Here is a 16292-nt window from a genome sequence, read left to right as displayed (position 1 = left end):
TTGTGAAAATTGAATTAAATAGTTGTATAAATTTTTCATATGCTGGGCATGGGCTGTATAACTCTGTTGGGGGCTTTGTGGTACCTTTGTGCTAACTGTTTAAGTGGTTTTGAGTAGTTATGGGCAACTGTGTGAGGCCTTTGGGGTACTTTTGGGTCCATTTGGGTAACTGTTGAATCACTTCGGTAATTTCATGGTAGTTTTAGGTAAATAGCACTTTTTAAAAATATTATTTTATACAGCTCTTAAGGGTACGTTGTAGTAATTTATAAGAGTTGTGAGTTATGCGAACAAGCCCAACAGTGCTCCTCTTATTATGTTTGAAGTTTACATTTAATCTAGAGCCCAAAATCATTGTTTAGTCTCACAAGGCCTGCAAGTTTACATAAAAAACAGGACAGCCCCAGACTTAATCCTCACAGGGGGCAAGAAAAAACTCCCCAAAACATGCACAGGTGGAAAAAATGGAAGAAATCTTGAAGACCACAGAGAGAGGAGACACACTTCCTTGTCAAACAGGTGTGTGCATCATCATGAACATGCTACAGTGCTCAGACAAAGCTAATAGAAAAGGATGCCTTCAGGATGAGTAACTGCACTACTTTATATTGTGACTGGTAGTAAGTTGCTCTGTCAGTTTTTGACATTAGAATTGACATTAGAATTAGCAGTTTATGTTACGACAGAATCTAAAATGGGAGGTCTGTATGTTACTACAGTTTTATGAATCATGTGTTATGGAGAGACGGTGCTTTGCTTGTGAATTTCCATTGCATTGATGTGGAGGTCAAGAGCCCTTAAGAGCACTGTGAGGGTGTCAGAAAAATGGCTGCTATCACAGGACTCCAGGAGGTCATGTGGACTGTGTAAAATTGTGCAAATGTGCATGTTGATGGAAATCTGTGAAGGGAACACCCCTAAATGCAACCCAGGAGGTATAAACACTCCTGGTGGAATGAAATCTGACATCAAGCGGCAAAGGAAGGCGCCTCCACTTGGACAAAACAGTAGCTGGGTTTCCATCCAAATATATCGAAATTTTTGAGCGCATTTTGTAAAAATGCACAAAAGAAAATGCGAATTTATGCCTGTTTCCATTAGTTTTGTTTTGCGATTATTGGGAGAAGAGTGCGCCGTGAGATGACGCCATAAGATAGTGTCTGTGTCCACTGAACAACAACAAACACTCAGCTGACACTCAACAGTTGATCATGGACAGATTCCTGCTGAACTTGTCGGCTCTTGGGAGAAGTCTGGTTACTATTTTAACAGCGCTAACTTCGTAACAGACCATCCCAAATAAGGAATAAGTATGGTGGCCGAGAACCGCCATCGCTGCAAATAAAAAAAATGATGCAAATAAAAAAGAAAAACGCTGCGTTGCAAATAAAAAAAAGCAACAGTCGCTGCAAATAAAAAAACCCCTCTGCAAATAAAAAAGGAAAACGCTGCAAATAAAAAAGGAAAACCCTGCATTGCAAATAATAATAATAATAATAAAAAAGCAACGATGCAAACAAAAAAGCCAAAACGGATTTTCATGGCAGATTTTTTATATTTGTTATATTTAAGCAATAAGCCCCGAAACGCTGTTGGTTACAGTGATTTTACAACAGCTGAGGGGCGTTCTAAAATGTAAAATCGCCATTGTAAAATCACTGTAACTCATGGCTTCAAGGGGCTTATTGCTTAAATATAACAAATATAAAAAATCTGCCATGAAAATCCGTTTTGGCTTTTTTGTTTGCATCATTGCTTTTTTTATTATTATTATTTGCAATGCAGGGTTTTCCTTTTTTATTTGCAGCGTTTTTTTATTTGCAGCGACCGTTGCTTTTTTTGTTTGCAATGCAGCGTTTTTATTTTTTATTTGCATCGTTTTTTTTATTTGCAGCGATGGCGGTTCTCGGCCACCGTAAATAAGTGACTAATAATAATAATAATAATAATAATAATAAGACTGTAGCGCAGAAGTGTATCCGGTCCAGTCATCGTTTATTCGCAAAACCTGTTTCCACAGCAAAAAGTCGCATTTTCTTTTATGGATACTCTGAGAAATCCACCCCCTCCAAGCGTAAAAACTTTTTTCGAATTTTTGGCCGTTTTTCGAATTTCTGGCGTTTCCATCCAAATTTTTTTTCGCAATTTCTGAAAATGCGAATAAAAATAGGTGGATGGAAACCCAGCTATAGAAGAGCAGAGTAGCAGCTTCCCTGACAGCCTCTGCAGCGAGCTGAAGGCCATCTGTGGTCTCTGGAGTTCTAACTATTTTAATTTGGCAGTTTCACTGAATGTACCCCTTGATTATAATTTCAAGATAATCACGTTTTCAACTTCATGCAGGCTACCAGAGGCAGCTGAACTACAGGCATTATGATGGTGCTTATAGCACATTTAGAGGAGGATCAGGGAACACATGGTGAGAGTGAACATACTGTGCATCCAAAATACAACCTGTTGTCACAAAACACTAAAACTGAACATAAATTCTTTTGTTGTTGTTTGTTGTAAGTGAATGCTTTATCCATTGTGTTACCTATCCTCAGGTTGACCGCTTTTGTGCTGAAATCTTTTGTCAAGGCAAAGACTTTTGTCTATATTGACCCAGAAGTAATTGATCTGTCCAAGACTTGGTTGGAGGGTAAACAGCAAACCAACGGCAGTTTCCAACAATTAGGAAAACTCTTTAACAACAGGATGAAGGTATGGGGTAGGAGGATCCCCAATGAGGTTGTATGCACCACTGTTTCTGTAGCAATTATATGCATGAGGCACCAACAACCCCAGTTTCTTCTCATCACAAATGGGGCTCACTACCAGATGTTCATAATTCCACATTGGAGATAAAAAGGTCATTGCAGTGCATACATGTTTTCTCTACAGGGTGGAGTGAATGATGAAGTGACTCTCAGTGCTTATGTCACTGCTGCTTTGTTGGAGGCCAATATGTCAGTGTCTGTGAGTACAACTATCTTATGCTGTTTTCCCATCCACTTGCACCCCTGAAAGGACTTTTCTGTTAAGGTATACAGAAACCAACATGAATTCACAAACCGACTGATGAGCATGCATGTTATTTGCTCCTCTGGGCCTGCTGGTGACACGAGACAGAAGGTTATGCGATCACCAAAATCACCAAGTTGCATCATCTAACCAAAAGGAATGTTGTCATAAAATTTCAGCTGTTACAACTGCAGCTACTACCACCATATTTTGGCCTGTTGGCATGCGCGCGGGAACTACTTTTTGCCAGGGGGTGCTGCGTATGGGGGGGGGGGGGGTGGGGGGGGGGGGGGGGGGGGGGGGGTTGGGTTAAGTGGTTATACGGAAATGCGGGACCTTTTCTAGTAGGTATACGCCGTATACCTGCGTATCACGTAGACTACATCACTGATTTGGAGGCTAAACTTTCAGTGACAGACAACCAGCTGTGCGAGCGCAGCGCAAACAAGAGAGAGAGTTGCAGCAGCATCCCGCTGTGCTGGCAGACTCGGCAGCAGGGACGGTTTCTGCGATGGGCAGTGCAACTGCCCAGGGCGCAATCTACTTGGGGGCGCACGAGAAAAAAAAATCTCCAGTTTTCTAGACTACCGTATTGACCCGCACATGCCGCGGCACCATCAGTCGGCATCAGGATGGCCGGCCGCGGCACCGTCCGATACCGCGCCCACCCGGTCAGGTCTGCCGGATCTGACAGGTGAGCTGCCTCATGCTGGCCAGTGCCGCGGCCGGCTCGCCTGATACCGACTGATGGTGCCGCCTGATGTGTCTCGGTGTGATTGCCCCTCTGCAGTTTTACATGTTTTTCGTTTTCCTTGCATTAGGTGCAGTAGATTAATACACGTTATACTTTCTCCCCCTGTCCACACCCTAAGTGACTGCCACAATCAAGTCATTTTCAAAAGAAAATGACTTTGAAATGTGGTAAAATTAATTTGACATTTATTCCACCCCTCCTCAGCAGGGGGTGCTGCAGCACCCTCAGCACCACCCTTCCCGCGCCCTTGCCTGTTGGTGGAGCTAGTCTGGAGCAAAGGTCATGGAGTCATCAAAACTGACAAGTCTCATCATCTAGCCAACATGACTGCTCTCACCAAATGTCATGGCAATGTTAAAGTAGTTTTTGAGACCTTAGCAGTCAAAATAAAAAATAATTTCCTGCAGGTAGCGCTAGAGGAAAGGTTCATGGGGTTACCAAAACTTCCAAATCACCAAACTTTATGTCAATCCACCAAATAGATTTGGCGATATGACCCTCTGGACCTAACTGCTGACCGACAGGCCGAGCAGCACCGTGACTATCGGCCGCCACTTACCATCAAAGCAAAAATTAAGAAATCTTAGAGAAGCGGCCAGATGCAAAACCCAACGCGAGGTGCAAAGATGACGAGCTACAAAACGTTTTTTGGTTTGTACAGTAGATGATTTTGTTACTACTTTGGCATTTTCGTTACATTACATTCAGTGTGTGAATTCTTGCTGGGTTCTGTTGGCATATTGACTTTGAACCCACACACCTCAACTTCCTACGCTGTCAGATTTTTCTTGAGAGCAGACAACTCTCACCTGTTCTATTGAGGTATATGGGATCATTTCAAACCCTAAAAAGAGGGTTATTTGAAGTGTTTATGAAAATCATGTTTGGTCTGTCACAGCATTCAGGTATGAATAGAAGCTTGACTTTCCTCAACGAGTCCATCAGTAGTTTGGACAACACTTACACTAGAGCTCTGCTGGCTTACGTCTTCACCCTGGCTGGGGACATGAAGACTCGTGCTATCCTGCTGGAGCAGCTAGACAAGGATGCTGTACGCCAAGGTGAGATACCTACCTGTAGTAAAATATTGTTTTATTTCTGTCAAAGTATCCTAAACTATGTCTTTTCTGTTTGTGGCTGGCTGTTTTCAGGGGGTTTCATCCATTGGACTCAGAAGGCCACAGAGACATCTGCCTCTCTGTCTGTGGAGATTAGCTCCTATGTGCTGCTGGCCAAACTCAGTGCCTCCTCTACTACTCGTGAAGAACTGGGCTATGCCTCTGGCATCGTCAGGTGGCTGGCCAGACAGCAGAACTCCTATGGAGGCTTCTCCTCTACACAGGTACCTCCCAAACTGCTGCATATTGGAGTTTTACTTGTACAAATAGTTTTCTTGTGCCAGTTTGATTCATTATTTGACTCTACATTTTGTAAACCTCTGCATTTTTTAAATTACATAGTATAAGTGTTACTTTTTATTTGATTTTATTTTTCTTTTGCTATTGCTGAGGTCCAACATGGTGTTTATATGTATGTGTTGTAGGACACAGTGGTGGCTCTTCAGGCTCTGGCTCTCTACTCTAGTCAGGTGTTCACTCCAGAAGGTTCAAGCTCAGTGTTAGCCCAGTCTCCCTCTGGCCATCTGACGTTTGAAGTGGACCCAACCAACAAACTTCTCTACCAGGAGAAGTGGCTGAAGGATGTGGCAGGAAAGTACCAGTTTGAGGTGAAGGGAACTGCATGTGTGGCAGTGCAGGTCAGTGGAGCAGCTCAGTTCTGCTACAGTTGGTTCATCTCGTTCTTCTAAATATGTATTTGGTCACATTTAACACATGAACACTGGCTGTGGAACTACCACTTTGCAATCCCCAAAACATCAGCAACAAAGCGTAATTTTCCCTTCTTGGATACACAGTATGACTGGGTGCAGTGTATCGCTCAGTGTGGTTGCTAGGTAACAAGTGGCTCATAGCTTTTCTGGGCCACTAAAAATGAAGGAGAGCTAAAAAGAAAAATCCTTAATTACATGATTTAAAATGTCCAAATCATTGACTGTCACCTGTGTGTATTTGGGGAAGGAGGGGGGCGACAGAACAGGGCAGTGGACAGATCCTGCAACAGGACAAAATGTCAAGCGTTAAATTGTGTAACATAAATCTCTGCTAAGGATTTGTCACATCGGGAGGTTTGGTGGTTGGACCCAAATGCAGGAACATGCAGGCACGAAGCTCAGAAGACAACAAAATATTTAATGTACTCTAAGGAAACACAGTTAACACATGACAGCAAAGAAAATGACTGGACAAGGAACAGAACTGAAAACAGGACTTAAATACACAAGAACTAAATAGCTAACAAAACACACCTGGGGAAAGGGCTGGAGCACAAGACACTGGAAAGGATCAGAACAATCAGGGCTGAAACACAACTCAGGACAGGTGTGGGAACTGGGAGGAGCAAACCAGACACAGGTGAAAACACTGAACACAAGAAACAAGGAACCATGACAGGATTTTAATGTTGGCGAGTGCATGTGTGGTTCTGACAGCAGGCAGCGATATTTTATATCTTGTATGGAGCTAAGTCAAATTACATTTAACAAAGCCCAAATGAGAAAGTAAATTTTAGAAACAAGCCCAAAAAACAGCAACCTCCGACTAGTGACAAGCCCAAAGTCATTGAAAATCGATGGACTTGGAAACAATGGTTGCTGATGTGTTATGTCCTGCCTTATTGGATTTGGACTATTGGTTAAGTCACACTGAAGAGACATCGACAACCATCGTGTTTCGACTTCCAGGTTAAAATGAGGAATGTGTGAAATTTTTAATCTCCAGCAAAACAAAACCTCCTGGTTTGATGCAGGAGAATTCAACCTATAGGCCTCTCTCTGCACAGAACTTCACATGAACCTGGGCTGAAATCCAGTTATGGCAATCAAAAACATTTTAGTGAAAAACTACATATTTTAGTTTACCATTCCTGTAAGTGGTGGTCTACGGTGGTGAAAGTGTAGTTTTTGTTTAATTGTTGGGTGAATTATTCCTTTATGGACAGTTCATCACCATGTTATCAGTTAACATTAAACCCATATTTGTAACCCTAAGATGGTGAAAGATAGACAGATGGTGAAAGCTAAAGGCGTTTCCATGTTACAGTCATGTGTTTAATATTGGAAGTAATCCAGGCACCTTCACCAGGTTTCTCAAACTCTGTACACATTTACCTGATCATTCCAGCCTAGTTATGATCCTCACCTGCAGCCACACAAAACGGGTTACCTGTGTAACCACATTAAAATTGAAATCTATTTACATGTCGACACAGCTGATGTCACCTGTACAACTTCCATGTATTCCATGTATTTATTTCCTAGTTGGCTCTTAAATACAACATCCCAGTTGTTACTGATGACACCAGTTTCAGCATCCAGATTAAACCAGAAGCAGACTGCAGCAAAACATCTCTGAGACCTAAAGTTAATCTGACTCTGACGTCCCAGTAAGTAACAATCAACCATGAAGTCTACACTACAGTTATTGTAGACAGCTGTTCTTGTAGCCTTGTATTAAATTATTAGTGGGGAAGTTATGGGGAAGTTACAATTGACGTTTCATGCTCTGTTGGATTTTATTTAAATCAGCAGGAGAAAGTAAAGCAGTGCTGCATACAATCTCACACTTTTATGGTTCTTCCACAGATATAGTGGAAAAGAGTCTACGACAAACATGGTGATCCTGGATATCAAAGTACTCTCTGGATTTGTCCCAACCCCAGAGTCTTTGAATAATGTGAGTTATTGGAGTAGCAACTTTCTCCTCAGTGTTACTTCAGCATGCATAGATCCTCAGCTGACTGTTATGTCTTTGCAGCTCAAGCGTGCTCATCTGGTAGATCGTGTTGAACAAGAAAAAGACCACGTCCTGATTTACTTGCAAGAGGTAAGAGGAATTCACAGTGATGATTATCAGGTGACATCCTCCAGATCTGTCACTGATCATGTCATCTGTTTTTTTGCCACACAGCTGTTGCCTGGAAAACCCACACACCACAGCTTAGAACTTGTGCAGGAGCTTCCGATGCAGAACCTGAAGCCAGCGGTGGTCAAGATCTATGACTACTACCAGCCAAGTGAGCAGATGCACAATCATTTTATGCAGACTCTCTTATCTATCACTGAATGCCTGATCTGAGAGACCGAGAAGCTCTTGCAGCAACTTATCCGAGAGGAGGTCTTAACCTAAGCACATAAACACTGTCAGAGTGGAGCCATGTGAAGACGGTTTTTGGCAGGTTTGTGAAACTTGTAAGAACTTAAGTACATAACCAGACAGAACACTTTGGCTTGTTTTCTCTGAGGATTTGGCAAAAGTTTATTACATCAAGGTGACATGGAACTCAACACTAGCTCAAATTACTACACTAAACAAATGGAGGACTCAGTTGTAATTGTCATTTTCATCATGAAGGAACAAATGAAATAGTTACATAACAAGTGAAAAAAAGAGTTAATTGTGTCAAGATCATGTTGAAAAGCTGTCCTATAGAAACTACTACACCGGGGAAGATTATTGGGTAAAAACTGCTCCTGAGCCGAGAGCTATGGGCATGCATTGTTCTGTAGCGCCTTCCAGAGGGCAACAGGGTGAACAGAAGGTGGCCAGGGTGGGATGTTCATGGCAGTGTTGGTAGCCCTGCAGAGGCATTGGGAGTAGTTGGTGTCTTCCAGTGTGCAGTCATACCCAAAGCAGAAGCAGTTGAGCTCCTCATCTAGTGAAGTGTTGCTGGTTGGCCAAGGTTCATTGTTGTATTTGTAGTTGGTGATGTGCTGGATGTCAATAGCCACTGCAATGAAATTCCGTTCTTTATGTGCACTGTATGGTGTATATGTCGAATGACAAATAAAGATAAGTCTAAGTCTTCCCCTTACATGTTGGGGGTTAGAGCAGTTGACGTAGCTGTCAAGCAAATCCAACAACACTAACAACAATGATGCTCACAGGAAGCCCAATAGCAATAGCACTCCCAAGCAGACATTAGGGAGTTTAAGCAACAACGGATTTTGCGGTGGCTATGGCAACCGGAAATGGATCTGCGCTCTGCTGATCGAGACTTCAGCCGTCGTGCCGGCGTTGTCTGCCGTAGTAGCCTGATCTACAACGGTGAAAGGATCATTCTCACATAGTCGCTACAACGCGTGATATAGGCGTGTCAGTTAAATAGTTTTCCTCATACTTCTGAACTTAAATGTGGTCTTGCACAGACGGATGGCAGTGTGAGTGCAAACACCGCGATAGTCGGACACTGGAGGCGAGATCTAACATGGCGGTGCCCTGCTGCTGAATGAACGGAGCAAACATATAAACTTCAAAGGATTTACAAAAGAATTTTATCCTGATTAAAATTACATCCACCGATCATCAGTTACCACCAACCCGGACCAGTACATCTTTACAGTGTAGGACATAACGGATCTTGAAGCATTCATCGACGACTACTACAACCGGTAGATCAACATGGAGCCACACTCAGCCAAACCCAGCACCAAAAGACGAAAGACAGACTCTTCAATAGACACAGACGATCTGCAAACCACCGAAGTTGAGGTTAGTGTGCTAACAAGCATAAACAAAAAACTGGACTTATTAGTATCACTACACGAAGAGATTAAAGACATACGCAATAGCCTGGAATTTGCCCATCACAACATCATCACACTACAAAAATCAAACCAGGACTTACAAACCACCGTTAAAATTCTCGACGAACAAATACATGCCATCTCCAAAGAAAACAAGACTCTGAAAGAAACTATGTTGGATTTACAAACCCGTTCCATGCGCAACAATCTCATCTTCTCTGGCATCTCCGAACAAACACCTGACAACCCAGAAAACCTCATAAAAAACTTCATGAAAACTCAACTAAAAATCCCCCCCGACACTGTACAAAACATCACTTTCCACAGAGTACACCGCCTCTGAAACCATCAACCAAAGGACCCCGGCCCATCATCGCAAAATTCGAACACTTCAAACAAAAAGAACTGGTCTGAAGCAGAGGAAGGGAACTCAAAGGAACATCATTTGGACTCAACGAACAATATCCACATGAAATAAACGAACATCGGAAAGTACTGTACCCCATTCTCAAAGAAAACAGACAAAACAACAGACGCGCATCAATCATAGTGGACAAACTGTATATCGACGGACAATTATTTCGCAACTCCAAAATCACGCCATGGCTCTTCTGAACAAACTGTAATAGTCGCATACATCTAGCTGTAACAACCCTGAATATCCAACCTCAAGCCTCACTCCCGACATCGCTCCTCCGTAATTAGGAAACCGCCTGCATCACCCTATAGAGGAGTTAAAAATCTACCTCTCTGTCGTAATTTTCTTTTTTGTTTGTGCGTGTGGGTGTGTGTGTGTGTGTGTTAATGTTTACATGTTATGTTAATGTCACCACTCAGCGTTATGTCTAGTTCTGTGTCTAGTCACATGTACAATCAGTCTAAGGCAGTTACAGCAAGCAACCCCCCCCCCCACCCCCCCACTCGCTTCTTCTTTACGCTTCATTCAAAACAAGATAATCCAAACACGTAAACAATACAGTCACTCAACCTGGTAACGTGGAATGTACGTGGCTTTCACACACAGACTAAGAAGCCACTCACACTGGCAAGTTTGATCCGCGCCCAAGCACGATTGCCCTTAAAATCCGGATTCTTTGACCAGTGTGATCGCTCTGTATCGTGCTTGAATACAGTACACTTACACACTTACAGTACACACCCCCGCTCTGGCACGGTTGGAAGGGGTGTGCTTCTGCACGGTACGGGCGCGTACATGAGCACATGCACGGTCACGCACGCAGTGCGCGGACGTAAATCATGCAACTTTCCTCCTGCCTCTGCAAAACTGTTTAATGTGCGCAGTGCGATTACCGGCGAATGGCCGCGTTGCGCAATCAATAATCAACCATGTTGTCTGTGTCATTGTCCGTTGTGCTGCTGCAACCGCGTATAAACAAAAGTCGGTTTATAGTGAAAGTACAGCAGTCTGTGTGCGGAGATCCGGCAGACCTGGTGCTGGCCGGCACCGCGTCGGCACCGGCCGGCACTGGCCGCGGCACCGCGCGGTGTGCGGTCACCCGGTCACCCGGTCTGCCGGATCTGACAGGTGCCGCTCCGGCTGTCAGTTAGACCTTTCTGAAGAAGGAGGAAGTTACCTCCGAAACTGTCAAGGTAAATAAACATCCCATGTCTGAGTAAAAGGACCAAAAACGTTTTTTAGTTAAAAGGAAGACATGATGAATGTATTTGAACTACATTTATTTATAATGACGTCGGGCCATGCCTGTTGTCGTATTTCAACGTGATGACGTGCACACCGGGGGCAATCGTGCTTGGGCGCGTTTGGGCTTTAGGTAATGTGAGTGCAGGCCAGCCGGGGACTGGGGAGGGGGGGATTTTGGCTTTAGCACGATACAGGCTCAAACTTGCCAATGTGAGTGGGCCCTAAAAGAATCAAAATCATCGATCATCTCATGAAGTTAAAGGCTGATATATTTTTTATGCAAGAAACCCACCTTACAAACTCGGAATTACAATATATCAGACTCAAACAATTTAATAAAATATTCTCATCCACACTCAACACAAAACAAAGAGGAGTTTCGATCGTAATCAATAAAAACATCCCATTCATCCATAACTCATCCATTACTGACCCACAAGGAAGGTTTATCATTGTTAATGCCTCTATTAATCAGACTACATTCACATTTGCTAACATTTACGGCCCTAACAATGATGACCCCTCCTTTTTCCATAATTTCTTCTCCTTACTATACAATTCAACAAACATCATAATAGCCGGAGATTTCAACACTGTTATCGATCCTACAACCGACCACTCTAGCACACTCGGTAACACAAGAAGCTGGCATTCAACTGAAGTAATTAAACAATACATGAAGGAACTTGGACTTGGCGATAGTTGGAGAATGAAAAATCCATTATCCAGACAATACTCATATTTTTCCTCTTTCCATCAATCTTCCTCCAGAATCGACTTCTTTCTTGTAAGCAATTCACTTACCCAGCACATCGAAGGAAACACAATCCATCCAATCATAATCAGTGATCACGCTCCAGTTTCCCTATCAATAAAAACTCAAACACATATCAAGTCTCCCACAAGATGGCGCTTCAATACATCACTCTTGGAGGATCCAGATTTCATCACATTAATCCAGAAAGAGTGGGCATCCTTTCTGGAGATGAATGACTCTCCAGAGATCTCACCATCACTCTTATGGGAAACAGGAAAAACAGTCATCAGAGGAATAATAATTTCATATTCATCACATAAGAAACGTCAGCAACAGGAACAAGAAACTAGCTTAGAAATAAAAATCAAACACCTAACACCAACTAATCAGCAATCCCTGTGAACAAAAACAAAATGAATTAGCTCAACTTAAAACTCAATTGGAAAGCATTATATACAAGAAAACACAATTCATTATTCAACAGCTCAAACATGAAAACTTTCAGTACAGTAATAAATCAAGTAAATATTTGGCTAATCTATTACAACATAAAAAAGAAAAAGCAATAATCCCATCTATACTCGATTCCACAGGTACAATCACCCATAATCCGCAAGAAATCAATAATACATTTCACAAATTTTATAGCAACCTTTATTCCTCAAATTACAATCCCAGTCAAACAGAAATAGACATTTTTTTAAGTAATCTGGACCTACCAACAATACCATCAGATTTAGCCCGCTTTTTAGATTCACCACTCAGCCTCGAAGAACTACATAAAGCTCTACTCAAAATGCCAAACAATAAATCACCCGGACCAGACGGATTTCCTGCAGAATTCTATAAACATTTTTGGAACATTTTATCACCACTATTCTTCAGAGTAACTATAGAAATTAAAACTACCTCCATTATACCCACCCACATGAACACCGCCGTAATGACATTACTCTTAAAACCCAATAAGGACCCAGCCCACCCTTCCAGCTATCGCCCCCTCTCACTAATTAATACAGACCTCAAAATCATTACAAAAACATTGGCAACCAGAATTGAAACAGTCCTTCCATTTATAATCCTTCCTGACCAGACAGGCTTCATCAAAAACAGACATGCTTCAGACAATATTCGTAAACTTTTTAATTTGATCAATACATCACAGCAAAAACACAATAAAACCATAATTGTATCACTGGACGCAGAAAAAGCATTTGACAAAGTAAACTGGACTTTTTTATTTTCCACGCTCCACAGGTTTGGCTTTGGAGAGTCATTCATCCACTGGATTAAAACACTATACACTTCACCTAGGGCCACAGTTATCAAACTGGATCACTTCACCAAGCTTCACACTCCACCAGGGAACCAGACAAGGATGTCCACTCTCTCCATCTCTATTTGCAGTTTTCATCGAACCACTTGCCACAGCCATACGACAAAACAATAAAATCAAAGGAATACAATATACTAATTCAGAACATAAGCTTAGCTTATATGCGAATGATTTATTATTACACCTACAAGATCCCTTCACATCATTACAAGAAACATTCAAAATAATCAACAACTTCTCCACAATCTCACACTATAAAATAAACTGGAACAAATCCATTATTCTACCTTTGACCGAAAACGCCTGGGATTCTGCAGCCCAAGATCCCTCTCTCCCACTCCACATTGGTAATATCAAATACTTAGGAATTAATATTTCCTCCAGGCTGTCAGAGTTGTTTAACCTCAACTACACCCCTCTGCTGGAAAACATAGAAGATGATTTTAAACGCTGGACCAAGTTACCACTTACTCTTATCGGACACATTGCAACAGTTAAAATGAAAACCCTTCCACAAATTAATTACCTATTTTCATTACTCCCCATTCCCCCCACTGACAACTGGATTCAAACAATAAACTCATTAACAACTCAGTTCTCCTGGAAAAATAAAAAACCTAGAATCTCACTTTCAACATTACAGAGCACAAAGTCACAGGGCGGCCTAGAAGCACCAAATTTCCTTCATTACTTCTTGTCAAATCAGCTACAATATTTACTCAAATGGATCCATAAAGATAATTACAGTATACCATGGTTACAGATAGAACAAAATAAATGTAAAACCACTTCACTCACAGACCTCCCATTTCTACCACAATCAATCAAGACACAAGACTACTACAAGAACATCACAATCTCCTCAACTCTGACAGCCTGGTGGAAAGCCCACAAAATCACCAAATCAACACTAGCACCATGTAGGTTCACCCCGATTTGGCACAATCCGGACTTCCAGCTGTACAACACCTCTGTTCACTTTCCATCATGGCAACAAAAAGGAATCACTCACCTCCACCACTTATTTGAAAACAACCAATTCATATCATTCAATACACTTATCCAGAGGTATGGGGTTGGGAGAGACCAATTCCTCCAATACCAACAGCTAAAATCCATTATTAAATCTAAAATCAACATAACCAATAACACATTACAGCCTTCCGAATTAAGTAAAGAAATCTTTAAAATTACAAACCTCAAAAGAATAATTTCAAAAATTTACAAACTTCTCTCATTGTCAGATACCTCCATAACAGTTCCGACCACAAAATGGGAAAAGGACCTGGCTCTATCTCCCAACCCTGATTTCTGGATACAAATCAATAAAAACATCTTCTCCATGACTACCAATACAAATTTACAACTAATACAATACAAAACCATCCACAGAATACACATCACTCAAGGGAAAATGTTTAAAATGGGACTGATTAATACAGATATCTGTTCACAATGCACGTTGGGTCACACAGATGATTATTTTCATGCCACTTGGTCTTGCCAGCCAGTTTTTTCATTTTGGATAACAGTCACAGAAAAACTCTCGTGTATCTTGGGCTGCAGAATCCCAGCATCCCCATCACTCTGCTTGCTGGGAGACTTGACACACATCACAATCCCAACTAAACACAAAAACCCGTTAATGATTTCTCTATCGCCAAGAAAATAATATTTCAAAACTGGAAATCCAAACATTCCTGCCATATCACACACTGGACCAATTTACTCTCAGAACACATTTCAATAGAAAAAATAACAGCTTGCAAAACAAACAATATATCAGCCTTCGAGGAAACATGGAACATATTCATTAATCACCTAAAACTCCACCCAGAATCCAATCTAAATCAATAATCAAACCAGAGCCACGTACATGACCACATATCACATATGACCATATACCCAACCCATAACAGATTTTTTTTCTTTATTTAACTCAATCTTCCTTTCTGTTTTTTTTCTTTCTTTTTTTTTTTTGCTTCTTCCCTCCCCACTCCCTCTCATTTTAGCTATACATATATATCATTAATATGTATCTTAATAGGCTAATTATTGTTGTTTTGAAACTAAATATCTTTATCATTATTATTATGACTATTATTATTATTATAATTACTATTACTATTATTATACTATTATTGTTATTCTAGATCATTAGTGGCCGCCCCTAACAATACCATTATATTTTATTATATTGTATTACATTGTATACTATTAGTTGCTCGCGATCAAGCTTGGTGCACTATCGGTGTTTTCTCTTTCCTGAACTGTGATTGCTAGTGTGATGATACTAATTATATTATTATTACTACTATTATTTTATATTAGTACTATTAATATAATTATAACTACAATTATGATTGTTCTAATGGTTGTTGTCTTTTTTGTTATTGTAATATCATCAGCATAACTATCGTTTATTATTTTAATTCATCTTACCGGTAATCATTATAATAAAACATAGGCAGGGGGTGGGTCCGGACTGAATTGGCTGAGGGTGGAGGTGAGCGGGAGCTCCCTGCCTGGTTTTCTGGGGGCGCAACGGGACCTCCGGTGGGGGCAGGTGGGGGGCGGAGTGGTTGGGCCCTACCTCCCTCCCTCTCCCCCAAAAATAAATAAATAAATAAAATAAAACAAAATTAAAACAAAATAATGCCACTCCTTAGTGGGCAGACCCCCTCCCAAGGGTCTGGGAGTTGTCCTGACCAGGGAGAGGCACAGGAGGCCAGATCTGCAACGAGCCAGCAGCCTCCTCTGGGTTTGGGTGCGGCCCGAGGTATGATCGCTCCTAAATAAAAGCCATATTTAAAAAATTAATAATAAGGGGAAAATAAAATTAAAATAAATAAATAAGAGGGGGGAGGGGGGGCGTTTACCTACTGCCGTTTCGCCTTTCTCCCACTGGGGCACCCGGCCGTACCACTTGGACCTGGTGGGAGGGCCTCTTGCTTACCCCGCTGATGCCCCAGTCTGATCTCATCCCCTGCTGCAATATATATCAACATATCTAAATACATATTATCACATACCAATATATAAATATATACATTAATCAGTTACTACTCTGATGATTGTCGCTGCCATGTTATATTCATTTACATTAGGTTATGTTATAATTATACAACATATGATATA

At 41.5% G+C, this 16292-nt stretch overlaps 1 protein-coding gene across 1 annotated transcript in view; it reads left to right on the top strand.

Moving 5' to 3' along the window:
* LOC115370361 (alpha-2-macroglobulin-like) overlaps window positions 1–16292 on the top strand; it is a 61564-nt gene that overhangs the window by 41469 nt on the left and 3803 nt on the right. Inside the window, exons 25-34 of the mRNA XM_030067354.1 lie at window positions 2344–2419; window positions 2547–2703; window positions 2884–2958; window positions 4656–4818; window positions 4909–5099; window positions 5301–5513; window positions 7134–7258; window positions 7458–7548; window positions 7630–7698; window positions 7783–7888. Coding sequence (XP_029923214.1) covers window positions 2344–2419; window positions 2547–2703; window positions 2884–2958; window positions 4656–4818; window positions 4909–5099; window positions 5301–5513; window positions 7134–7258; window positions 7458–7548; window positions 7630–7698; window positions 7783–7888 — 1266 coding nt within the window. The remainder of the gene's footprint in view (window positions 1–2343; window positions 2420–2546; window positions 2704–2883; window positions 2959–4655; window positions 4819–4908; window positions 5100–5300; window positions 5514–7133; window positions 7259–7457; window positions 7549–7629; window positions 7699–7782; window positions 7889–16292) is intronic.

This window comes from Myripristis murdjan, chromosome 13, assembly GCF_902150065.1.
Source record: "Myripristis murdjan chromosome 13, fMyrMur1.1, whole genome shotgun sequence".
NCBI lineage: Eukaryota > Metazoa > Chordata > Actinopteri > Holocentriformes > Holocentridae > Myripristis > Myripristis murdjan.
This window is presented reverse-complemented; position numbering and strand designations above follow the sequence as displayed.